The sequence below is a fragment of the Trachypithecus francoisi genome, unplaced genomic scaffold (genome assembly GCF_009764315.1).
Source record: "Trachypithecus francoisi isolate TF-2019V2 unplaced genomic scaffold, Tfra_2.0 Lachesis_group3, whole genome shotgun sequence".
Taxonomy (NCBI): Eukaryota; Metazoa; Chordata; class Mammalia; order Primates; family Cercopithecidae; genus Trachypithecus; species Trachypithecus francoisi.
This window is the reverse complement of record NW_022681468.1, coordinates 157595324-157621093: the sequence shown is the minus strand read 5'-3', so window position 1 is coordinate 157621093 and position 25770 is coordinate 157595324. Positions and strand designations below refer to the sequence as shown.

The following is a 25770-nucleotide window of genomic DNA, read 5'->3' as shown; positions in this document are numbered from 1 at the left end:
TGATGGAATTAAGAGAATGCTCAAGAAGGTATGAAAAAAATTACTGTTTCCAAGTTCAATGTATCTGCCAATGATCAACTTGGCAGAACTCAAGGAAAGCCATGCAAAATGAGGGATGACCAGATTTAGTCTCTGCAGAATGGCAGAAGTTCCCGATTTGCCATGGATGTTATGCTCTTCATTCGCTGAGCTTCCTCCTCAGGGACTGCCTTCTAAAGGGAAGAACATGGACATCTGCTGGGAAGATGTAAACATAAACAGGAGCACACTACACAGAAACACGGACCCTCATGGATCTGTGCCATTAGGGAAGTAAACACATGAGTATGGTAAGGACGGTGGACCTGCTCTTAGAGAAGGGCAAATAGAAGGCCAAAGTGGAAAAGGCAGAAGTATACTCTTTTGGAATGAGCAGATGCAGAGAGAAGCCTTTGAGAATGGATCCTTGGCTGCTGATGAGCTATGAGACATGATGTTGCAGTGAATTACTAAATTGGCCTAGATATAAACTTAAGTTGATGATTTGTTGACACCCATCCTAAATTTGGACTCCATCCCTAACTTGGGAAATTGAATCAGGAATCAGCTTACAAGCTCTTCCCTAATTTCCACCCACCCGTACAGACAATAAAATAAGCAACCCCCACAAGCCCAGGATCACAACTGGAGCTTGTTCACAGGGGAGGTCGTAAACCCATTGTTTCCCTTTTGTCTACATGGCTGACCCCATTCTCTCTGCCTTGGGGGAACAGGCTTGGCTGTAAAAGTCTGGATAGAAGCCCAAATAAAAGGTCTGGAGGAAGAGGGAGAGGCTCATGAAGGAGGAAGATAAAAATCAGGGTTCAGCCGATTGCCACTGAAAATCATACAAATGAATGTCATAAATATCCCATCAAATGGGCACAGAGGACATGTCCGGTTAGGTAGGGACCATGTGCTCGACCATCGCTTTACCTGACCAGGCTGTGCAGCCTGGACTTCTCCATTTCTCATTCATCAGCCTCATGCAACATTCATTTAGCTGCTCATGGGGTTGCTGGGAGAAACATCATGGTCAATCAACAGAAATAATCTCACTTTATAACTTAGATCCCACTTAGAATTTCAAAGGATTTGAAGCACCCAGCAAAAAAGTACTAATAATCTAAAAGGATAAAGCAAGTAGTTGTGGGACATCAGGGTCCAGAGAGGGTAGGGGTTGAAAAATCCGAGACAGAAGGCTGATACTTCCACTTCCCACTCATCGCCATCCCCCACTCATCGCCATCCCCCACTCATCACCATCCCCCACTCATCGCCATCCCCCACTCATCGCCATCCCCCACTCATCGCCATCCCCCACTCATCGCCATTCCCCACTCATCACCATCCCCCACTCATCGCCATTCCCCACTCATCACCATCCCCCCTTGCAGGGTCAACCAAAGCAGCTGAAATTCACAGCAACAAGAAAAACGACTAATATTTATTGAGCTCTTATTATGTGTTAGGCATTTTACACGTCTTTTCTCAGTCTTCTCAAAATAACCCCAAAGGAAAAGTAATATGCTCTTCTCATGGAAGAGAAAGAAACAAAGTAACTTCACTAAGGTTTTACAACTATTTAAGTGGCAGAGCTGTGCTCTGAACCCAGGCCATTTCATTCTCAACATCCTGGGATCCCAACCATGTAGCTCTTCTGACTATTTTAACACCTAGGTGGAGATTCATTGTGATCTCTATTGAAAACTGGACTTTGGAGGACAATGCAGTCTGAAATCTAGGAAGACTGGGGAGACTGCTGCTTTCCAGCACAGGGAGAGATGTCAGGAGACCCAGAATCTGGTCCTGGTTTTTGTTATCCACTTGCCAAGTGACTCTGGGTAGCCTGTATCTTTCTGCACTTCAAATTTCCCAACTATCAACAGCAGAATCCCCACCTCTTTCTTTAATGGAGAAAAGGAACTGAAGAGGATGAGTATATTTAAACATTTTGAGAGACAGATACTTTGAGATAAGGGTGATTGTACTGTGGGCAGCGTGTGGAAGGATGTGAAATGGCAAGTGACTAAATTTGGTTATCAGAAATGACCTATGTTGAGTTTACAGGAAAAACATATAAAGTTATGTTTTGTACCTCCACCCACACATACTATTTTTTTTTTTTAAACCATATGCTACTCTGGGATGGGAACTGAGACTCTGGATACTACGTTTCTTCTCTGAGTTTTAGTCCTTCCTGGGCGCAACTCAATTTTCATGACAATCGTTAGGTTATGTTGAAAAATATATCTCACCAGGCTAGCAGTGGGATTGATTTTCTTTGTCTCCACTTTCTTCTCTGAAGTCAACTTGCTGACTGATTCCTGAGCCATTTTCAATCTGAAATAGAAATACGGAAAAGACAGGGGAGACAGGAAAAGAAAGGAAGAGGGAAAAGGAAAGAAGAAAGAGTTAAGGCAGGTTAAACATAAACCCAAATGCTTTTGAATTAATCCATCAGCAATTTGAAAATACTGAAATGTTTTTTCAATGTTTTTTGTTACTAAATTCAAACCCTAATTAGGTGTGAAGGCTTCTCTGCTTTATCAAAACTGAATTTTCTTCACCAGCTGAAGACTGTTTTTGTGAACAATGTGGTAGTTTCTGATGGGTGGAATACCAAGTGCACAGAGCATTATTTACTTCAATGTTATCTGGCTTGTGATCCACTTAGCAGAATGAAGTTCTGAGGAAATGTGAAACCACAAATATTAAAATTCACCATTTCACATCAATTAAGATGTGATAACCTACAGAATGGGAAAAAAGATAACCTACAGAATGGGAAAAAATATATAAATATATATCTTTTTCATTCTGTAGGTTATCTTTTTTCCCATTCAAAAAATGTATTTATATATTATATAATATATAATAAACTTATTAATATATAACACATATACTTATTTATATATTATATATAATATATATTTATAATATATAAATATATAATTTTTAATATATATGTATTTTTTTGAGATGGAGTCTTGCTCTGTTGCCCAGGTTGCAGTGCAGTGGCGCGATTTTGGCTCACTGCAACCTCCGCCTCCAGAATGGGAAAAATATTTTTAAATCATATACCTGACAGAGACTTGTGTCCAGAACACATAAAGAACTCTTACAATTCAAATAAGACAAATTATACCCCTCCTCTAAAAATGGACAAGGGATTTGAATAGACATTTCTCCAAAGCTGACATACACATGGTCAATAAGCATGTAAAAAAGATGCTCAGTGTCACTGGTAATCAGGAAACACAAATCAAAACCACAATGGGATACCACTTCACATCCACTAGGATGGCTAGAATCAGAAAGAAAGACGATAACAAATACTAGAGATGAAGATGTGAAGACATTGGAACCCTCATACACAAATGTGATTGTAGAATCACACAGTTGCTTTGGAAAACAGTTTGGCCATTTTCCAAAAGGTTAGGCACAGAATTACCATATGACCCAGCAATTCCACTGCTAGGTACATAAATATATGTAGGACTAAGAAAACGGAAAAGATGTCTATATAAAAATTTGCATATGAATGTTTATAGAACCATTATTTGTGATAGTCAAGAGTAGAAGCAAGCAAATTTCCATCACCTGATGGATACATGAAATGCGGTATATCCATGCAATGGAATATTATTGAGCCATAAGAAGGAATGAATTTGCTGATACGTGCTACGACATGGATGTACTTTTTTGTTTTTTTTTTTTTTTTTTTTTTTGAGACGGAGTCTGGCTCTGTCGCCCAGGCTGGAGTGCAGTGGCCGGATCTCAGCTCACTGCAAGCTCCCCCTCCCGGGTTTACGCCATTCTCCTGCCTCAGCCTCCCGAGTAGCTGGGACTACAGGCGCCCGCCTCGTCGCCCGGCTAGTTTTTTGTATTCTTTAGTAGAGACGGGGTTTCACCGTATTAGCCAGGGTGGTCTCGATCTCCTGACCTTGTGATCCGCCCGTCTCGGCCTCCCAAAGTGCTGGGATTACAGGCTTGAGCCACCGCGCCCGGCCGACACGGATGTACCTTAAAAACGTTGTGCTAAGTGAAAGAAGCCAATCACAAAAACACATGACTCCATTTATATGAAGTGTTCAGAATAGGCAAATCCATACAGAAAGTAGATTAGCAAAATCATGGGTTTACCCATGCAGGGGAAAATGGGGAGTTATTGCTAACCAGTCAATGATTTCCTCTAAAATCAGATAGAGGTAATGGTTGTATACCCTTGTGAACATACTAAAAACCACTGTGTAGTGAAGTGATACTAATGTGTACCGAATTGCACACTTTAAAAGGGTGAATTTTGCAATATGTAAATTCTATCTCAAGAAAATTTATTAAAAATTCATTAATTCAGCATGATAGTATTTCTTACCCATCAGGTTGGCAAACGTAAATAATTAGACAATATTAACTGTTTGTGAGGATGCAGGGGAATGAGAGGTGCCATACAGTGCACTAGGGAGAAGAAATTGGTGTAGTGGGGTTTGGCAATATCAAGTAAAACTGGAAGCATGTACACTCTACGAGCCATCAAGTTTTCTTGTAGAGAGATACCAAAAAGAATAATAAACAGACACAGAGCTTTCACTCTGGCAATATATGCAATCGTGAAAAACTGCAGACATCCTAATGAATACGTTCAATGGGTAATAGATATATGACAATAGCAAATAACAACATTTATTGGGTACTTAATCTTTACCAGGTGCTGTTCTATCTACCATATTTGAATTAAACTTAATTTTCACAACAACTCTGTGAAACAGGAACTTTGACTATTCCCATTTCATAGGTCTTAACTACCATGCAATGTGCAATGCTGCTTATGTACAGTATTCATTCAACAGAATAGGGTATAACAGTGAGAAGGAATGAACTAGATCTATGAATTCAACCAGCACAGGTATCAGAGGCATGATAATTGAGAGAGTGAAGAATCCTGCAGTGACACTGTGAATAGGCCATCTATGATGATGGTCAAGAGCTCAGGCTCCAAAGTCTGACTGCAGAATTAATTCTCAGCCCTATCACTTACTAACTGTGTGACTCTACAGAAGAGAACTCTCTGTGTGCCTTATTTCCTAAAAAATACTTGATAGCAATAGTGCATGCTGCATAGGATCAATGAGAGGACTGAGACAGTGTCAGAAGCATGTGAACCAGACCAACTCCATCTTGAATAGAAGCTGGGTAAAATGAGGCTGAAACCTAGTGGGCTACATCCCCAGATGGCTAAGGCATTCTAAGTCACAGGAAGAGACAGGAGGCCAGCACAAGACACAGGTCTTAAAGACCCTGCTGATAAAATAGGTTGCAGTAAAGAAGTTGGCCCAAACTGGCCAAAACCAAGATGGCCACGTAGTGACCTCTGGTCATCCTTACTGCTACACTCCCATTAGTGCCAAGACACTTTACACATGTCACGGTAATAGTCAGGAAGTTACCCTACATGATCTTAAAAAGGGGAGGCATGAATAATCTATCTCTTATTTAGCACATCATCAAAAAAGAACCATAAAAGTGGGCAGCCAGCAGCTCTCAGGGTGCTCTGCCTATGGAGTAGCCATTCTTTTCTTCCTTTGCTTTCCTGATAAACTTGCTTTCCCTGTACTCTACGGACTCGCCCTGTATTCTTTCTTGTGTGAGATCTAAGAACCCTCTCTTTGGGGTCTGGATCGAGACTGCTTTCCTGTAACAACTTTCTGGCAACCACAGAAGGGACTGCAGTGAGGAAACCCCTGAGCCATAGTGGTGGGGTCCTGCAACAGCAGTGCAGCTCCAGGCAGGTGGTAATAGCGGAATAAATGTAAGCTGCTATTGTTACTTTGCAGGCAGTATGCTACATTGTGCGTATAATTTTAAATTGAACCCATACATACAAACATCTATCTGTATTTATATACGGATACACACATATAAAAGTATTCAAAATAGACTAGAAAGATACTCAATAATTTCATGATAGAGGTTACTGCTAGAAAGATCTGGGAAGAGAATGACACCGGCAATAATATGCCAAGTAGAATTTCATTTTATCTGTAAGACTTCATTTTTAAATTTAAAATCTTAAAGAATATATGATGAATGTTAATAGTTATAATTCTAGGTAGTGGGAACATGGGTGTGATATGTTATCTGTAGTATTTTTATTTTTAAAATTTCTTCAAAAAATCTTCAAAATAGTAAACACTTAAAGATCAACTCAGACATTTAAAAAATATGCTTTTTCTTCCATGCTTCAAATAAAAAATACCTTGCTTAATATTAATCACATACTTGTTGGCATCGGTAAGTGGCTGAGTAGCTTAGCTCTTTATCTAGCTAGTGTTATACAATTTGCTTAAAACACACTTTTAGTAATCCCATCTCCCTGCCCACATGCACAGGTTAGTTACAATGAATTCGACATTCTTACTTGTGCACTGGACAATAAATGAATTCTGCTGTTGCAGTGTGAAAGTAGCCATCAGACAAATACATCAACCACCAGGCAATGCCATGTTCTAACAGATTTTATTGACAAATACTGGTAGTGGGCCAGATCTGGCTGCAGTTTGCCAATTCCTGGACTATATCATAGGATTCAAAATCTTATGATTTTGGATTGGCAATCCAATCTCCCCATTATAAACCTAGTTTACTTGTCTATCTTACCTCTTCAGACTCAGATCTGTTGTATTCATAGTATGCTGGTTTAATGAGCTCAGTATCTTTGGATAAGTCACATAATCCCCTGAACCTCAATTTCCTCATCTCTTAAAAGTGTGAATAATACCACACCTAATAACACTGTTGCTATAAAAATTAAAGAAAGTACTATATGTGGTTACTGATCAAGCGTATTTTCCTTCACCTCACTCCACGTGTTCCATGACCCACCCAAACGCCTTACATTCTTTGCACATGGCTTTTTCTCACCTTTGCATCTTGCTTTTACTGTTCCCTCAATGACTGTCTGAGTCATTTCCATGCATTCAAATCCTTCTCATTCTTCTGTTTACAGCTTAAGTGTCAAAGTCACGAAAGCTTCCTTCATCTCTCTTCGCCAGAAGTAATTGCTCTTTTCCTAAGTGACAAAGCACTTTGTGCCTCTCTTAAGGTACTTAAGGCATTTCATCTTAGAACTGAGTAGGTGTCTTATTTTTCTTAAACCATTGGAATGACTTGAGGACAATGAGCAGGACTTATTCATATTTGGGACCTCTCCTTGTTCCTTTACCCAGCACTGTACCATGCACAAGTCAGTTCTTAGTAAGCATCTATGACGTGCACTGATAACTTGTTTTTCTGCTTGATCTCCCTGATTTCTGCCCTATGCAACTTTCCAATGTCTATTTGCCTCCTTTGCTTTTAATAGTTTTAGAATGAAAATTATATAGGCCTATCTTATTATGCCTTGCCTATAGCTTCTTCCAACTTAATTCCGTGACTGTAATTAACTTTTTTTTGCCGGGGGGGTTCATCTTCATCTGCTCATCCTCATTTCCTTTCTTTCCCATTCAACATATCTGTGTGAACTGTAACAAGATTGTCAACCTATTGAGTAACTCTTAAGTATGATGCTAGGTGTGTGTGTATGTGTATATATATACACACACATATATGCATACATACACATACATATCTATATGTATATAAACATACATATATACACACATGTATATACACATATAGACACATATATGTGTGTATATATATACACATACATACATATATATATATATAAATTTTTTTTTTTTGTAGAGATGATGTTTCACCATGCTGCCCAGGCTGGTCTCGAACTCCTGAACTCAAGCAATCCACCTGCCTCGGCCTCCCAAAGCGTTAGGATTACAGGTGTGAGCCACTGAGCCAAGCCAAAGGCTAAGTTATATTTTTAATGAAAAAAAGGAATGTAGACTGATGACTGGCATCTGGACACAACTGGTCTCAAATCATGGTTCAGGTTGGGGTTTACACTCTAACCTATGGAATTAATTTTGGTGTTTAAAAATAGGTAACTGGCCCCTGAAAAATAGCATTATCTTTTAAACACCTATTGGTGATATGTTAGAAATTCTCCTAAACGATGATTGGTTCATTTCAGTCAGTAGAGAATTTACAATCTGGTAATATTATCAGGGCATTCTTGTTAATACATTACTCGCTTTTTTATTGTAGACAACAAGACCGAGAAGTGACTTCAGGAGAAGAGGAATAAACTTTTGGTCTCTACTGCTACTAGCTTTAAAAAGAAAGCCCTACCAGCCATCTAGTACATTGTGACTAAAATTAATCACCGCCTGACTCAGATCATGTATGTTTCTTCATCCAAGCAATTAAAAGTTAATGGCTTTGGAAATATTGGCAGATAAAGGCAAAGAAAAGAGACACACTGAGGGAATATGGTTCATGAAAGGCATCTTGGGAAACACATGAGATCTGACCAGCTATAATATGAATCTCCAAAAAAAAGAAAGATTTTTAGTATCACTCTTTGCTAAAGAAAGAAGATAAAAATGGTCTAAAAAATGGATAAGGTATGCTCTGTGCACCAAGAGGCAATGTGCCTTTCAGTCAGCATGCCACAGGGAATGTCCACGTTCCCTAAAAAAAAGGACGAAAAAAACTGAAGGTCCAAGCTGCTGCACCACTGGACTTATCCTTAATGTAAAGACAGGAGTTCAGAATCTCTCTAATAAATGCAAGAGCTCTTCATTCTCATGACTGTTGAGAAATACATGGAGCAACATGATAAACAAAGGAACATGCAAAAAACACATTTTTGCCACTGGCTCAGTCGATTCTGGCCTGTGGTCCTTTGGAATGGTGAATAAGGTTTCAGTGGTACAGAAAAGGTACTGGCCCTCACTGAAGATCACACCTGTAAAATAAATGACTCGCCAGTCTGACTACCCAACACAGCTTTGCCTTACCAATCATTACCAGGGACAGCTTCTATGAGCAAATAATGACACTCTTACGGTCTCCCTTCAGAAGAAAAAGTCAGAAAAGGGGTATAAAGAGCTTCAAGGATGAAATACAACAAGGAGTGAATATTCACTCCTTTGCCATGATCTCCTTGCAGGTTTGAACTAAGTCACATCAGGCCAAGCACAGGGAATAGCATATAGACTTCGGGGCATCATGGAAATGGCTTTCTTGCCTCAGAACGCTCAGTATCACATGGTAAGACTGAGGGCAACATTTTGATCTTTTCCTCATTAGGCTTACCTGAAGCATAGATGGTATTAACGCCATAAGGGCTGTTTTAAATATGCTGCTTTCAGAGGGATATGGCTAAGACCAGCCATCTCTGCAACCACTGCCTGGTAGCCTGAACATCAGAAGTAAGGTTCTGTCCACTCTACGTAGTTTGTTCAGGTCTTTTGATACTCCTCGAGTCTACACAAGGCACGGACTCCAGTTCACGGAGTCAAATTGCTTCTCCAGGCGAAAAGGGACTAATGTCCAACTTTGGTTCTAAATAAGCGCGATCACAGAGACCTGACCAGGGCTGTGAGGACCACTCTCATTTCTATCCTTCTTGACAACATTCACTCATGAGGCATTTCCGAATTCCTGACATAACTATTGCACATGGTTAGTTGCTATAAAAGTCAATGAAATAAGTAAAGTCACTCTCTGCTGTTAGTAAGAAAAGAAATAAAAAAAACCCAAACTCATTAATTTCTCAATTTAAAGGGAAATTTTTTCCTTGCTGCAGCAGCTGATGAAAACATCATTGACTAGCCTATGTGGAATGTTTTCAAAGGGTAGAAAAATAAAACTAAGAGAAAAGAGCCATAAACAATAACCCCAAGTTCATGTATCCCAGGCAGGCCAACAGGGCCACGTACTTAGAGACACACTCTTCCATCTGACCTTTGGCTCTGACCACTCTGGCACCAACCACTGCCTGTAACTCCCAGGTCAGTTTCACTAGCAGCCATGATAAAACAGACAAGAAGGAATATGAGCACAAAGTAATCTTAGGCTTAGCTCCTAACACACCAGAATTTAGCCTTTAAAAGTTATTCCAGTTGGGCGTGGTGGCTCACACCTGTAATTCCAGTGCTTTGGGAGGCTGAGGCAGGAGGACTGCTTGAGGCTAGGAGTTCAAGGCCAGCCTGGGCAATACAGCAAGACCCTCTCTATTAAAAAATGCTTTTTAAAAAAATGAGTTGGGCATGATGATGTGTGCCTGTAGTCCTAACTAGTCAGGAGGCTGAGCCAGGAGGATCACTTGATCCCAGGAATTGGAGGTTACTATGATGACACCATTGCATTCTAGCCTGGGCAAAAGAGTGAGACCTTGTCTCTTAAAAAAACAAAACAAAACAAAACAAAACAAAATTCCATGACAAATTAGCATATCACTTCTATTCTGTCCAATTGTGTACTTTGTCAAATCTAAATCTGACAATTTTCCCTACTCTATTCCTAAGCTATTTTCCTATTTAAAAGTAAAAAACTTCTCTTAGAGACTGCATTGCACCAGCTACACAGATCAGCCACTTCATAGTTTTGTGTGAGCTATCACTTGTAGTACCCAAACATACTTTGACTTCAAGTGATTAACTGCAGAACAAAGGCCTTTTCCGTTTGCAGAGCTTCTCCCCCGGGCCACAGGGGAGTTGAAGTTGGGGAGCCCTGGACTTGCCCTGGAATGCATGATCAGTTAAAGCCAATCACTCTGCACTTAGTAGACATAACACCCAGAGCCGACCTAGCGATTTAGGTGCAGAGTGAAAGGTAGCAGCATCGCATTCATTTCCTCATTTAGGGAGAGTAGTCTGGGAGACAGTTTGAAAACTGAAATCAGCCCTGTGTCATAAATTTGCAAATTAATTGAAATGCATTAGTCTTTGGAAGACATTTCCAATCCTGATAATGAAGACATGCATGTGCTAGCAGATGCCAACTCCCCCCTTTTGGTTTTGAAACCTATACCACCTACGGAGTCTCACCAAAAACTAGCACTGACAGCCTGTTTGCACGGGTGACTGGAACAAAAGGGTGAGGAAACAGGGAAGATTGTCTGGAGTAAGGAGCCTCTCTGGCGCCCCTCAAATCATCCTACCCAGGCAGCCCCCTGCTGCATCTCTGCCCAAGGCAGGAGCTGTCAGGAGTCCCACAGATAAGTAATTTAGAAATATTCTAGGCTGAATGAAGGAGACATACTTTAGGTTTCCATTGTTCTCTGCCAAGCTAGGGAAATAGAGTGTGGACAGATGCGCTCTAAGGTTTTGATTTGAGCTCCAAAGAGGTTTGAGGCTTGGCATAGCCATGAATCCAAAGGATCTCCACTTCCGTGTTTTTTTCTAAACAAATTGAAAGTAATACAGTCAAGAACACACCTGGCGATTGTTTTACTCCATTAACTAATCTTTCTTGTTCTGAACATGTCTGTTCTCTTTAACAAAGCTATTAAGATTTTAGATTCTTGGGAAGAAGCAACTCATATGGGATAGGTTCAGGGACTTCTACCACAAAAACCCAAATAAATAGGATTTTTCATCTATCAGCAGCAGACAGCAAATCCTGCAACCAGTTTCAACATGGCAAAAAAAAAAAAAACCACACAGTGATTATTTATTTGTTCAACAAATACTAACTCAGTATCTACTATATATAGGGAAAAACAAGGTGCTACAGAGAAAACAAAGTAGTACAAGACATTGTAATTATCTTCTAGGGGCTATGATTTATCCAAAAGAGAAAGTGTTTATAACCAAATAAATAAAAAACCAAATCATGAAATGCCAAAATTGAAGACATAGTAAACCCCCAAAATTCTGGAGGTAAGATAGCTCATACAGATTGGAGAACCCTTCATGAAGCACACAGTATGTGATCAGTAAAATTTTTCCAGAATTGAGTTTCATAGTTTGTATATCACTTGAGACATAATATCTATTTTTAAATTATGCCTTTATGTAAATATTATAAAGTACAGTCACACACTGCATACTGACATTTCGGTCAAAGACAGACCTCATATATGATGGTGGTCCCATAAGGTTATAATGGAGGTCAAAAATTCCTATTGCCTAGTGAAGTCATAGCCACCATAATGTTGTGGCACAATTACTTTATTATAAAAATAAATTTAGTGTAGCCTAAATGTACAGTGTTTAGTTATAAACATAAAAAATAGGGTACAGTAATATTCTAGGCCTTCAGATTCACCCATCACTCACTCACTGACTCACTCAGAGCAATTTCCAATTCTGTGAGCTCCATTCATGGTTAAGTGCCCTACACAGGTGTACCATTTTCTATCTTTTATACTATATTTTTACTGTACCTTTTCTGTGTTTAGATACAAATACCATGGTGTTACAATTATACTCAGTACAGTAACCTGCTGTACAGGTTTGTAGCCTAAGAACAATAGGTTATGCCATATAGCCTAGGTGTGAAGTAGGCTACACCATCTAGGTTTGTGTAAGTACACTCTATAATGTTTGCACAATGATGACATCACCTAACAATGCATTTCTCACAATGTATCCCACCAGTTAAGTGAGACATGATTCTACGTGTTTAAATGAAGGGCTGCAAATTTATGTGATTGGAATGTGCAAATACACAAGAGACTGGAGTAGACCAACCACTGAAAGAAGGAAGCACAGGAAAGAGGGCAGTTAGGCTGATCCCAGGAATAACACTGCGTGTGATTCCTTCAAAAGTGTGTTGAGTCACCCGAATTCGCATCTTTATCATGTAAAACCCCAGGTCTATGTAGCCAAATTCATCTGCTCTGTCAATGCCCAGCTCATTTTCGACTTCAAATTGCAGGAAGTCGGGTTGGAAGACAACTGCAAGATCACCTGAGCTCAGGAGTTTCTAAACTTGGCTGAAGGTAAGAAATCACTAGGAAGGTGTCAATCTCTCATCTCCAAAGCTTACCTGGTACATGTAAACAAGAGGATGGTGAAGCCAAGGTATTTATTAAGGAAACTAAACACGAAATGTGTTCTTGCTCTGCCCTCTCTGTGGGGAGTTTCTAAAACCACAGATTTCTAGACTGTACACTCTGGTATTCTGATTCAGTAGCTCTGTTTACAGTTTTGCAATGACCTCCAGGTGACTTGGGAGATCTGCCAGGTTTGGGAGCTGCTGATCTCTAACACTACCCCACTGGCTTCTGAATGTCCTCTAAAACTCTCGGCTTAGGGTGGTCCTGATTATGGCTAAGTGCCTCCTCAAAGCTCCCTGTAGCTTCCACATTTCCTTTGGATCATTTCTTCCTCCAAACTCTTACACCAGCCAGGATCTTCCATGCTCTTTCAATATCCAGCTGTGTGCTGGAGAATGCACCACACAAGACACAGCGAACAACAGGCTTGTGTCCTAGAAGTCGAAAGACACACATCAACTGCTAAAATAACAAGCTGGAATGAGTTAAATGCTAAAGGACAGTAAGAAGAAAATGCTGTCAGAACTCATAGGAAAAGCTAATTCTTTTATTAAGAGAGATTTCAGAAAATTTCTACAGAACCTGGTTTCTGGAGGCAGTCCTTGAAGGACGACTCTATTTTGCTCCGCAGGAAATAATGGGGGGCAATGCGGTATGAAGAAATTATCCAATGAGAACACAAGGAAAGAAAGTGCAGGTGTGAGACAGTGAGTGGTCACAGTAGGTGCAGGGAGGGATGAGGTTATAGGAAATGAGGCTGGAGAGTGAGTTTAGGGCAGGTTCTCAGAAGGCATGCTATAATTTGGGAGAGAGTATGAAGTTCTTGAAAGAACTCAACTTTAGCATTAAAAAAAAAAGACCTAGGTTCTTATCCTCATTCTGTTTATTAATAAAACTATGATATTGAAAATCCATTTACTCTCTCATGCTTAGCTGTGAAAGAGCAATAAACCTTTTTTTTTTTTTTTCCAGGGCTGTTGTGAGAACTCAGTATGTTAACAAATTAAAGTACCAACCACGGCTAATTATCTTTCATTTATTTCATGAGCAATGGAAAACCACAGAATATGTTTAAAGAGATAAATATGATCTAACTTCTGTTTTGGAAAGATAATTGGATGCAATATTCAGGGACACTTAAAGAGGAAATAGAAAACCTCTAGGCAGACAGAAGAGTGAGAAGGATGTTTCAATAATCCAAGTGAGAGATGACAGACTACTGAATTAGGGCAGAGACACCTCAAATACAGGGTGAAGGACACTCACCATGAAGGGGGCAAAACTGTAAAGAGTCAAAAATAGATGAAAAATAAATTTTGTAGCAGTAAAGATCATTCTCATTTCCAGCCTGCCTTTTGCTACGAGGGGGATAGTGTTGCAATTCAAAGTTAGGGAGCCTAAAAGGAATAGGCCTTAGTTGAGATAGAATAATTTCCAACGGAGACATACTGAATTGCAGATGAAGGTTGGGTATACCGTTTAGTGTGCAGTAGGAAATTTAGGTCTAAAACTTGGGAGGCCTTGGGAATGAGGTGATAGGTGAAGCTGTGAAAACAGCTGGGACTAGCTACACAGAGAGTAGAGAGTAGAAAAGAGGAACACTGAGATTTTACCTTGGGGAAGGCCCACATTTAAGGAATAGAAGAAACAGAGGAGTTAAGGAGGGAGATGAAGAAGGGGAGTAGTCACCTTCGCAGAGAGACTGAATATACTATCAGAGCAATGAGGCATTTCGAGATGGAGGAAACTACCATCAATGTCAAAAACTAGCAGTGGCAAAGAGTTAGAAGGAGACATCTGATTTCACATCTAGGAAATGTGATACAGTCTGGTAACAGTCTCAATATGCAGTTCTCCTGCTTCCTTCAGTAATGGAAACCATGAGTCTTTAGCGGGGACATGGCTCCCAGCTAATGCATTTCCTGGTCTCCCTTGTGTATGGCCATGAGACTAAGTTCTGCCCAATGGGACAAAGTGGAAGTGACGTGTGCACCTTCCAGTTCGTGCTATTTAATATTAAAAGGAAAGGCTGTGCAGTCCCCTCCCACTGGCAGGAACTCAGCAGCACTGGTGGTGGCAGACTTGACGTGTGCCCCCTTATACCTTGGGAATAAGGACCTTACCTGAAGGATGGCAGCCACAAAAGAGAAGAAAACTGGGTTCCTGACATCCAAACTCCTTGCATTCAGATTGTTATGTCAAAGGAAAATTCATTTTTCCTTTTTTAAGCAACAGTCATTTTGGTCTCTGTTATGGCAGCCAAGACGTTATCCTTACTGAGACAGGAAGGAGTGTGTGGTATGTAAAAGGAAATAAGGAAATAAACGTAAATTATTCTTTTAAAAGAAGTTAGAAGGGAAAAGAAGAGATGGGATGATTCTTTCAGAGAAGAGAGGGCCAAGAGATGTGTATCGTTTTTTTAAACCAATGATCCTGTAATTCTTAAAGCTTTTTAGTTTATCCTCTTTCCTTATTCATGGCATATTTTCAATTTTGCAGACACAGTTTTAAATTTATTGCTTGGGGAATAAGCAGGTTTTATTCTTTGTGATTTTTCTTTTTCTTTTTCAAGATAGGGTCTCACTCTGTTGCCCAGGCTGGAGTGCAGTGGTGCAATCTTGGCTCACTGCAACCTTTGCCTCGCAGGCTCAAGTGATTCTCCTGCCTCAGCCTCCTGAGTAGCTGGGATTACAGGTGTGCGCCACCATGCCCAGTCAATTTTTGTATTTTTAGTAGAGACGAGGTTTCACCATGTTGGCCAGGCTGATCTTGAACTCCTGACCTAAGGTGATCCACCCGCCTCAGCCTCCAAAAGTGCTGGGATTACAGGCATGAGCTACTGTGCCTGGCTATTCTTTGTGATTATGGTAATTCTGTTTATCTGTTAGGTCTTGGGGCATTTACTGTTTGTGTATTTGCACAGAACCATTTTTAAATGTGATTTAGGAAAATTCAAAGTTTTGCCAATTAATTAGAGGGTGATTGTATTATTAAGGGATTTAAAAAAATAAGCAGCTCTTTAGTGGTTAAATGAATACAAGCCATTTAACTACATAACACAGGGCAAGGAAAAGAAAGTTAACATGTTACAAGTTGCTGAAATTATCATGTATGTATGTCAGTAGTAAAGCAGAATTCAGTAAATCAAAATTTTATTTATGTAGCTTTTTCTAGGAATAAGTTTATCATGTAAAGAGAAGAATTCCCATAGTGTCTACACTGCAGTCAGTGGTTTGTGGATTGAGTGACAGCATCTCCAAGTCCCCAGCTCTTGGTCCTGAAGTGACCTGAGCAGTAGGGAGCTCTGAGAACAGCTTTCAGGATAGCCTCACAACAGCTTTGAACTATCTTCTGTCAAGGGTACAGCAGTTCCATAATCACCCATAATAACAGCAAGTAATATATTTAAAACAAAAACCCTATTGGTATGTGGCTGGGTCATTTAAAAAACAGCCCCCGCCCCCAAAAGAAAAAACAAAGTAACTATCCATTCCCCGATGGTGTAAAGTATAGCTATGTGTATAGTGCAATTTCTTATTTTCATTTCACATGAAATTCACCAAACTTCTAATTCACTCATTACTTACTCATTATGGGGCTTTTAAATGGCACCTTGTAAGTTTGCTTTTGCTCAGGGTGAATTATGTGCCCAGACTTTATTCCTGAAGTCATGACTCCCCTAGGCCTTCTGTACCTTTTGCAAATTCACAGCTCATTTTGTGGGAGGCAGTGGTTTGTGTGCATGCATGGGCATAGGTGGGGGCAGTCTTAGGATATCCTAAATGGTGGAATGTTTTGTAAGCAAGGGTCCTATCACACAGAATAATTAAGGAGCCAAAAAAAAAAAAAAAAAAAGAGTAAAGAAGAGCCAATAAAGGTATCAGCAAAATTAGGTTACCTCCTTGCAGTTATGCATATACTTGGATAATCTATTGATTTAACAGGTGGAAGAAATGCGTGTACCAAAAATTCATTGAATGTTTGGATATCAGGAGGTACAAATACAAAAGTGTGTGAAAAGGTAAAAGTGAGGCAAAGCTGCTTCTGAGGATAAAATAAACCTTGGATTATGATATATCATAAATGCAATGTTGGATACAGATGGGCAGAGAAAAAAATATTTTGTGTCCACACTCCATAAAAAAATGTGATCTTCAAGAACAACATTAGGACCAGGCGTGGTGGCTCATGCCTGTAATCCCAGCACTTTGGGAGGCCAAGGCAGGAGGATTGTTTGAGCCCAGAGTTCGAGACCAGCCTGGGCAACATAGTGAGACGCCATTTCTACAAAAATAAAAAATAAAATTAGCTAGGTATGGTGATGCACATCTGTAGTCCCAGCTACTCAGTAGGTTAAGACAGGAGGATCGCTTGAGCCCAGGAGGTCAAGGCTGCAGTAAGCTGTAATTGCGTCATGGCACTCTAGCCTGAGTAACTCAAAAGAAAACAAAACAAAGGCCAACATTAGTATTTTATGAGAAGAAGTGGGGGTTCAGGTGAGGCAAGGCAGTTACAGACGTTTACCAATTTCAAGAGGGCAGTGAAAATTCTTCCTGGCACCTCATCTCTCTCTCAACTCACCTGCAAGTCGTTGCTTGAAATATCTTCCAATAGAGCCCCCATAGCTCAAGAGCAAAGGTGAGGGGCATTATGGCCGAAGTGAAACACCCGGTTCCTCAGAAAATTACAACAGTAGTTTCTAGATTCATAGAGATTTTGAGCTAGAAGAGCTCACAGTCACCATTTCATTCCTGCTTCATCCTAATATATATATTTTACAGATGTGACAGCTGGGTTCCCAGTGATTAAGTGACTGGCCCAAGATCACACAGCCAATTAACGGGGGTGGGGGTGGGGGGATGAAGGGTAAAAACGCCTATTTTCAGCTCTCTGTCTTTAGGTCTTTTTTACACTGCTCAGCCTCGCATGTATTCAGAAGGGATAAGAGAAGGGACCTGGGATCTTCACTGAAGGATGAGTCCTGATACCAGGGGCAGCACAATGACTGAGTGGGTCACAGACTGCATGTCTAGAAAGTGGCGCTTTCAGATTTGTGCCTGGGTTCAGGAGTTTGCTGTTTCGCTTAAGACTGGCTTGAATGCCAAGGAAAATTGAAAGCCATTCATATACCACGACACAGTAGATTGCTCTTCCAAAGATATAGTTAATCTCCAGGTAAACCATATTCCCTAGTGAAACACTGTTTCCTCTACTGAACCACAGAGTTGTGCTCTGACACCAGTTTTAATAAGGTTATTGTTCACTCACGAGGCACAAGAACTTAGCACATTTTTATGTGGTCATTTGTACGTTTAGAGATTATTCTGGATTTTACGAGGGGAAGTTGTTATCTTGTTATGAAGATGCGTTCATCTCAATTTTGCATCAAACTAATGTGTACTCATGAAAAGTATCCTAAATAGGAAAAGTAAATATTCTCCACCACCTAAAAGTAACCTTGAGGGACCTAGGTAGTTTTCAACACTTTCATTTCATTTGGAAGTAGAATTTAAACAAAACACTATTTTCCATGAAACCTGTCCCTCTGAAAATGTTACTACTGGTTCTTAATTTTTCCAATGATTTTGAGCACTTCGTTGGCCTTCAAATATATTTAAAAATTAAGTGAGCTAAATTTTTCTGATGAGATCCGATGCTAGTTCTTTTCTTTATAATTACACATTACCAGGTTTTTACTTTGGCTATGAATTTTATTTTCTAGGATGCCCTTGTTAATGATGTTATGTTGCCTCCTGATGCTTAGGGTTGTTGGGATATATTGGGTTTCCGGGAAAAGTATAATTGAAACTACAATATCAAATATCATTCAATAGATGTCAAAACAAAGCAATTATAGTGTTTCTCATTTAATTATAATAGAAAAATTCCAGTTAATTTGCTTATTTTACCATAAAGAATGTGTGATTCTAACAGGCAAGAAGCTAAAATCTTTAGCAGACAGAGAACACTAACAAAGTTCTCACTTCAGGATTTTAAGAAAACCCTGGATATTAATCAGTTTGTTTAAATGGTTGAGCAGTAATCTACACAATGTGCTAATATTTCTTAACAAACAGATTTTCCTAACCATGCTGCTGCCTCCAGAAATATTTTATTAGTCATCATCAACGTTCAGAGATGTTGTTTTAGGGTAGAAACCTTGGTGATCCATCCTCACAGAGCATGGCTGGAAGGAAGGGTCTCCTGAAACTGCGAAATGAGAAGAACCGAAAAGGGTCTTGTGAGGTCATGACCCTGGAAAGGAGTTGGTTTACAGAGTGTGAAGCAGGCAATTCAACAGCTGCACCCAGGAAGCAATGCCACAAATGCCCGTGGCTGGGAATCAGAGATACTGTCATTTGGAAGGACTTCTGGATACCACCTCTATGACAGGGTCGCAATTTCTTTGCTCTAACTTCTATGATAGAGAACACTTTTTAATTTGGAATACAGTTCAGTATTTCAACAGAAGATCATTAACATATAAAGCAATTTATTGCCTTCTCTGTTAGTCTTTTGTTTTAGACCATTTTTAGGGCCCCAAGGACAAATATACTAAGGACTGTGCTCAAAATCTGAGGTGCAAATTGTTAAGCAAACGCTGTCCATTCCAGGCCCACTGCTGGATGTCCCAGCCTTAAGGTGTGTGGACCTGGAGGGCAGACTAGCCAGCTCCTATGCTACTATAAGAATAGCATTTTTGTAAGAGAATTGATTCCAGAGAAACTTATTTTAGCTTACTTTAAAAGGCTAAATAAGTGATCGCAGGGCAAGAGCTACAAGTTTGGTGCCAAGATTTTTAGGATTTTTTTCATGTTATTATCAACGACCTATTTTCTCAACAATGGTACTTTTCTCTGCTTCAGTTTTATCTACATAATGGATAGATTCAGTTTAATTCCCATGTTCCCAAAGAAGTAATGATGGGAAGATGTGTTGATAAACGTTTTTAAAGCTAACTTCCCTGGAAAGAAAGAAGGCCTTTTTCTTTTTTTAGCTCCCTGAGAAAATACTCGGAGACTAATACTAGGTCAAAAATCTCACAATTTTGATCCTCTTACTAGTGTTTTAAGGTGAAATACATTAGAGTAGGTTGTGATGTGTCTATAAATATATTATGTATATATCTTTTCTTTGATTACCAAGTGAAGAACAAAAATACTGAATTATGGAATGTCAAGCCTCAAAGGTTAGTAAAATGCAGATGCTGTAATTAAATATATCATTTTCCTTATGCTGAGGAATTTTTTGTCTCCCTCCACTCTGTTCTGAATGCCATTCTTATACATCTGTTCCACAGGAGTAGCAGTAAGACCTGTTTGAAGTTTAAATCCATGACACCCCTTCCAGAACAGTGGCAACCCAATCACAAAAATGATCAGGCAGAAATGCTTTTTTCCGATACATAGTGGCAAATTCAGTCTCTCTAAGGAAAACGAACACACACACACACACACCTCGTCTATATTCAGAGTTGAGGTTTTTCTTCCACCCCCAGCTAATAAAATCGGGGGCTGCAATGAGGCCGAGCGGCACGCAGTTTGATGTCCGCAGCAGGATACAGGGAGTCAGAAGTGGCGCTGTAAATCCAATGTGGGGCTTCCACGCTGTGTGAAGTGTGGCCTGAGTCACAGAGATTTTCCTTTGATGCAAGTTCAGTATATTAATGGGAAAAGCATTCACTTTTATTTGTCTATACTGTCTGCGACAGCAAGGCTGCCTCATTTAGCCCGGGCCAACATGAAAATACACAGAGAAGCAATCTGTTGCAAATTAGCACAACCCTCCTTTCATTTACTAGCTAGTAATTGGAAGGGGTTAAGAAAGTGTAACTTATCAGATCATGTGAACGTACCTGCCCGTGTGGACAGCAAGCTTTCCCTGAATTTCCCTACGATCCCTGAGGCAAAAGTCCTTTCCCGATGACCATTTGATCAGAAAGAAAACATTGACACGTGTGATAGAGACACACTTTGATAGGTTTAAGAGTGCAGTTTCCGAGGCTCCTGAAGGAGGCATTCAAATCTTTATTTGAACCTTACCTTTCTTTAGATATGTTTTTACTCTCCCGTTTCCAAATTGTCTTGAAGTCACTGCAGAACTCGTACCACACCATAAACACGTAGCTGGGTGTGATCTCCTTCTCACCAGACTTTGGCTTCATCCCAAAATATCCTACTGTTGTTTCAAAACTGCAACAGGTAGGGGGGAAAATGGAATGAGGTAGAGGGTGAGAAATTCTCAACACTAAAACCCATTAGGAGGGGGATGCTGGGGGCCGTTTCCCATGTGTTTAATTCTCTAACACAAGCTGAGGGCTCATAGTTACTGAAGTTTATTGTAAGCCTCAGAAAATTTGCTCAAACTGATGTGCCAAAAAATGGAACTTGATCGGGATGCTCCTGGGCACATCTTATCTGTATAAAATCAGCATGTATAATTTCTGGGGTTGCGTAGGTAAAATATCTTGAGTTAGTTCTTCATCTCAGATCCCCGTCTCTCCCCTGCTCTTCATTTTGTGTTTAGTGATTACATGCAAGGCTGATGACACGCTGACTGCAGCATTAGCAGCGGTCGGTTCGAGAGCTCATTGGGAATAATTAATCTGTCAAATGCTTCACAGAAAAGCAAGAAAATCCATTCTATCCTTATTCTGGTGTATACTGGCTTTGTAACCTTGGGCCAATCACTCAGCATCTTTGACTCTCAATTTTCTCAAGGGTAAAATAAGAGATGTAGATAATATGATCTTTAGGAGGGCTACCTTTTAAAACTTAATACGACACAAGAAGACAAACCACCGATGTATAAAAATAGATACAGTTGTAGGCATAGCAAGTTCTGGATGCAAAACCATTTCTGATCTTGAAAAATGATTTCCAATCTGGTCAGTAAGAGTCCTATTTTTCCAGAGTGGATTCCCAGATATCAGTAAGACCTATCCCAGTGAGGCTCACTGCACACCAGACTACCTGGGCCTCCCAAGCAGCCCTTCTTGGAGGCACTAGCTTTGCGGCAATTTATAGCTTTGAACTCAATCTTTCCCCCTCACCCCCACCTACCCCAAGCCTCACAAGCTCATTTGCCATGAGCAAGAACACTTAAATAAATGACCCTCTTTTCTAGGGTGTTGGAAACTAATCAAAGCAGGAATGGCTGGCCAGGTTTATTACTCAATGCTCTATCATCTGTTCAGACACAGCAGGTTTTATTTTTTGTTTTTTATTTTTTGTGGCCATCCTGAATACTGATTTTCTAATGGAACTCTATTCAATGGCGATTGTAAAACCCTGAAGCTCCGTTACTATTCTGGAGCATACTTTCATCTCGCTCTCAGTTATTGGGCAATATGTATCTCATAAGATTTTATCACATTTCACAGATGAACTGTTAATTGATTCCATGGCTACGATTAGGCGAGATCCAAGCTGGAGCTGCAGCTCTGAGTCCCATAAATTCTTTGTGCTTCTGTAAAGAATAAATCTGTTTTTAATGCAAATTAAAACTACTGGTCAGGGAATTTTGGCTCCCAGTTATTAAAAGACTGGAAGTGCATAAGTGGAGAAAGGCAGTAACTGCAGTAATCTCTTACGGGACTCCATTATAATTCCAAACATACATAATGTCAAGAAAAACCGGTAAGGGAAGAAAGTGGCAATGTCCACTCTTGTCCCAGACATAACCCTTATTTCCACGGCAGTCCACATACTGGTAAAACCAAATGTACACTCTATAGCATGTAACTTTTTATTTATTTATTTATTTATTTATTTTTTTGAGACGGAGTCTCACTCTGTCGCCGGGGCTGGAGTGCAGTGGCCGGATCTCAGCTCACTGCAAGCTCCGCCTCCCGGGTTCACGCCATTCTCCTGCCTCAGCCTCCCGAGTAGCTGGAACTACAGGCGCCCGCCACCTCGCCCGGCTAGTTTTTTGTATTTTTTAGTAGAGACGGGGTTTCACCGTGTTAGCCAGGATGGTCTCGATCTCCTGACCTCGTGATCCGCCCGTCTCGGCCTCTCAAAGTGCTGGGATTACAGGCTTGAGCCACCGCGCCCGGCCAGCATGTAACTTTTTAAAATTCAAATGAAAATTATTTTGACTACAGCACAGGAATACATAAGTAGAGTTATATAACCTACAGGAACAGGCCATGCATTTCCTATAAAGTCACAGGACTTTAGAATGGGAAGGAATTTACAGGATGACTTGCCCAAATTATCATTTTATAGATGACAAAACAGAGACCTGGAACGATTGCGTGGCATTATTCACGGGTAAGGGTGGTCCTAGAATTCAGGTCCCCTGATTTTCTGTGAAATGCTGTGTCTGCTTCATCTTTCTGTTGCTCATGCTCAATCACACAGGCATTTAAGAGACAAAAGAGTCGTTCTCCCCGACCCTTTTCTACTTTAGACACAGTTGTCCCCTGTATCACACATAACATGCATTATCCCAGGGAGGGCACGTGATTACTTTTTCTCTTTCTTAAGCTTACCTTCTATACAGATACATATTTATTTGAGCATTCATGGGGAAGGGAGAGTCTTTCATTTCTAATATTTAGAGGAACAACTTATCTTTCCATTTTCCAGCAAAATACACTGAAGTCCAGTTATTGTGCTTCATGGACACCTGACACCTCTGGCATTCCCTGGAGTCTAGATTGCGAGATTAACATATTGCAAATCCTGGTGCCGTTTCAGAGAATGTCAAGAGTAATTTGGTGGTTGTTGCATGGCCTGAGAAAAACACATCACCCTCCTGTGGGCCTGGATTTTCTCACCTCTAAACCGGAGCTAACCACTGCCCTCCTCGTCTCTCTCCCTGGGGATTGGTGAGGTACCGCTTGCTTATTCTCCCTTGAAGAGTGGGAAACACTAAAAGAAATACTAAATTTCAGCCTTTTTTTCCCTATGTGTTTTGGAAACTAAGATAGCAAGCGAACCTCTTCAGAAGAACCAAAGTAAACAGAGTCCCAGAGGATGGCCTGGCTTTGGCACTCAGCAGCTTTAACGAAAATAAAGTCACTTCAAGAATGTGCCTTATTTGGCCTGGCGCGGTGGCTCACGCCTGTAATCCTAGCACTTTGGGAGGCGGAGGCGGGCGGATTACGAGGTCAGGAGATCAAGACCATCTTGGCTAACACGTTGAGACTCTGTCTCTACTAAAAAAAAAAAACAAAAAAACAAAAAAACAAAAAATTAGCCTGGCGTGGTGTCAGGCGCCTGTAGTTCCAGCTACTCGGGAGGCTGAGGCAGGAGAATGGCGTGAACCCGGGAGGCGGAGCTTGCAGTGAGCTGAGATCGCGCCACTGCACTCCAGCCTGGGCGACAGAGCGAGACTCTCTCTCAAAAAAAAAAAAAAAAGTGTGCCTTATTTGATTTCATTGTTATTTCACTGTTTAAGAAAAACCTAAAAGCTAGAATATGAACTTGCAATGATCTCATAAGGCCTAGATTTTCTTTCCTAGACAAAACTCCCTTCATTTTAAATTCAGTTTTGATTCACAGAGGCTGACCACTGAAAATCTTTTGCAATTTGGACAAGAGAACTGCTGATATTTAACAACCAGGAGAATTTTCTCTAATACATAGGAAACAAAGGTCAATCACTCAATTTGAACTTTCTATTTGTCAGCAGATAGCTCTAAAACGGCTCTCAACTTTTAAAAGATTGATTTCTAATCCTATGTTTGGTTTTATATAACTTTTTTATTTCACTGCAAACTAGTCCCTGACCCCTTTTCTGTCTGCTATAATTCCCTGTCTGATTTGTATCTTTTTAATTCGGCCAAACATTTTTAAAGTACAGACAATGATCACATCAAAGAACCCATAGCAAAGTGAACTGTTTTACTTCTACAGTCCTGAGATCCAAAGCGGAACACATCCACTTATTGTCTTGTATGCATGCCTTCAGAAATATTCCTTAGCCTCAGAGTAAACTGTTTCTCTTGAGAATAGAACATAAGAATTCACTAATCTCACACAAATATTGCAACACTGACCACGACCTCCTTAAAGAGTGTAACCAAACAACTGTGGTTTCTACATTAAAGATGGGATCTAACATATTTCATGTATGACATGAAAGCTAGACTACCTTCACCACAAAGCCACGGAAAACGCTGACAACCAGAATTTATGACTCCCCTCCGCAGAGCTAATGCACGGCAGCAGCTTTGGCCCCTCTACGGTGGGCCCCCTTTTCCTTCAGCAAGAATCTTGAAAAAGTATTAGAAATCTGACATCCGCTTCAGAAGCTGAATTTCTGTTTGGCCTGACACCATGTGCCCTTGTTGATAATCTCTTCTCTATGTGCTGCATGTTTCCATAACACAGACGTGCTAGTTTTATGCATTGGGGAAGGGAAGCTTAATATAGGAACAAGGTCAATAGAGAGACACAAACTCCTAAAAACATAACCATGGAATTATCTCAGTTTTGAATGATTATTATGACAGAATGATAAGCACGATTTGAGAATACGTCTGCACTTAGCAAAGTGCAAGACTTGCCTTCACCTCACTTTCACCAGCATTTTAATCTTATTGGTAATTACAGTGGGAAGCAGGGCAAGATGCTGGCACCTCTGAAAGCAGGGCAGATGATACTTTCTATGGGATTTCAGAAGTCTTGGAAATTGTGGTCAAACAGGGGGAAAATGGCGAATTTCTACAATCTGTTTATTTGCATTTAAATTCCTAACTGGGCGACTGTTCCTCTCACACATTTGTAAAGCTCATTTGTCCTTATATGCTGTCTCCTACCCCTACCTCTCATCTAATTTACCAGTACTTTTAGAATTGGTACCAGCAAAATATATCTCAAATATCAGCCCTA

At 40.3% G+C, this 25770-nt stretch overlaps 1 protein-coding gene across 2 annotated transcripts in view; it reads right to left on the bottom strand.

The window, feature by feature from the left end:
• Positions 1 to 25770, bottom strand: part of FMN1 (formin 1) — a 425302-nt gene that overhangs the window by 8937 nt on the left and 390595 nt on the right. For both annotated transcript variants that reach the window (XM_033190690.1, XM_033190691.1), the window contains 2 exons: positions 20971 to 21120; positions 2277 to 2361 (listed from right to left, as the gene is read on the bottom strand). In XM_033190690.1, coding sequence (XP_033046581.1) covers positions 2277 to 2361; positions 20971 to 21120 — 235 coding nt within the window. The remainder of the gene's footprint in view (positions 1 to 2276; positions 2362 to 20970; positions 21121 to 25770) is intronic.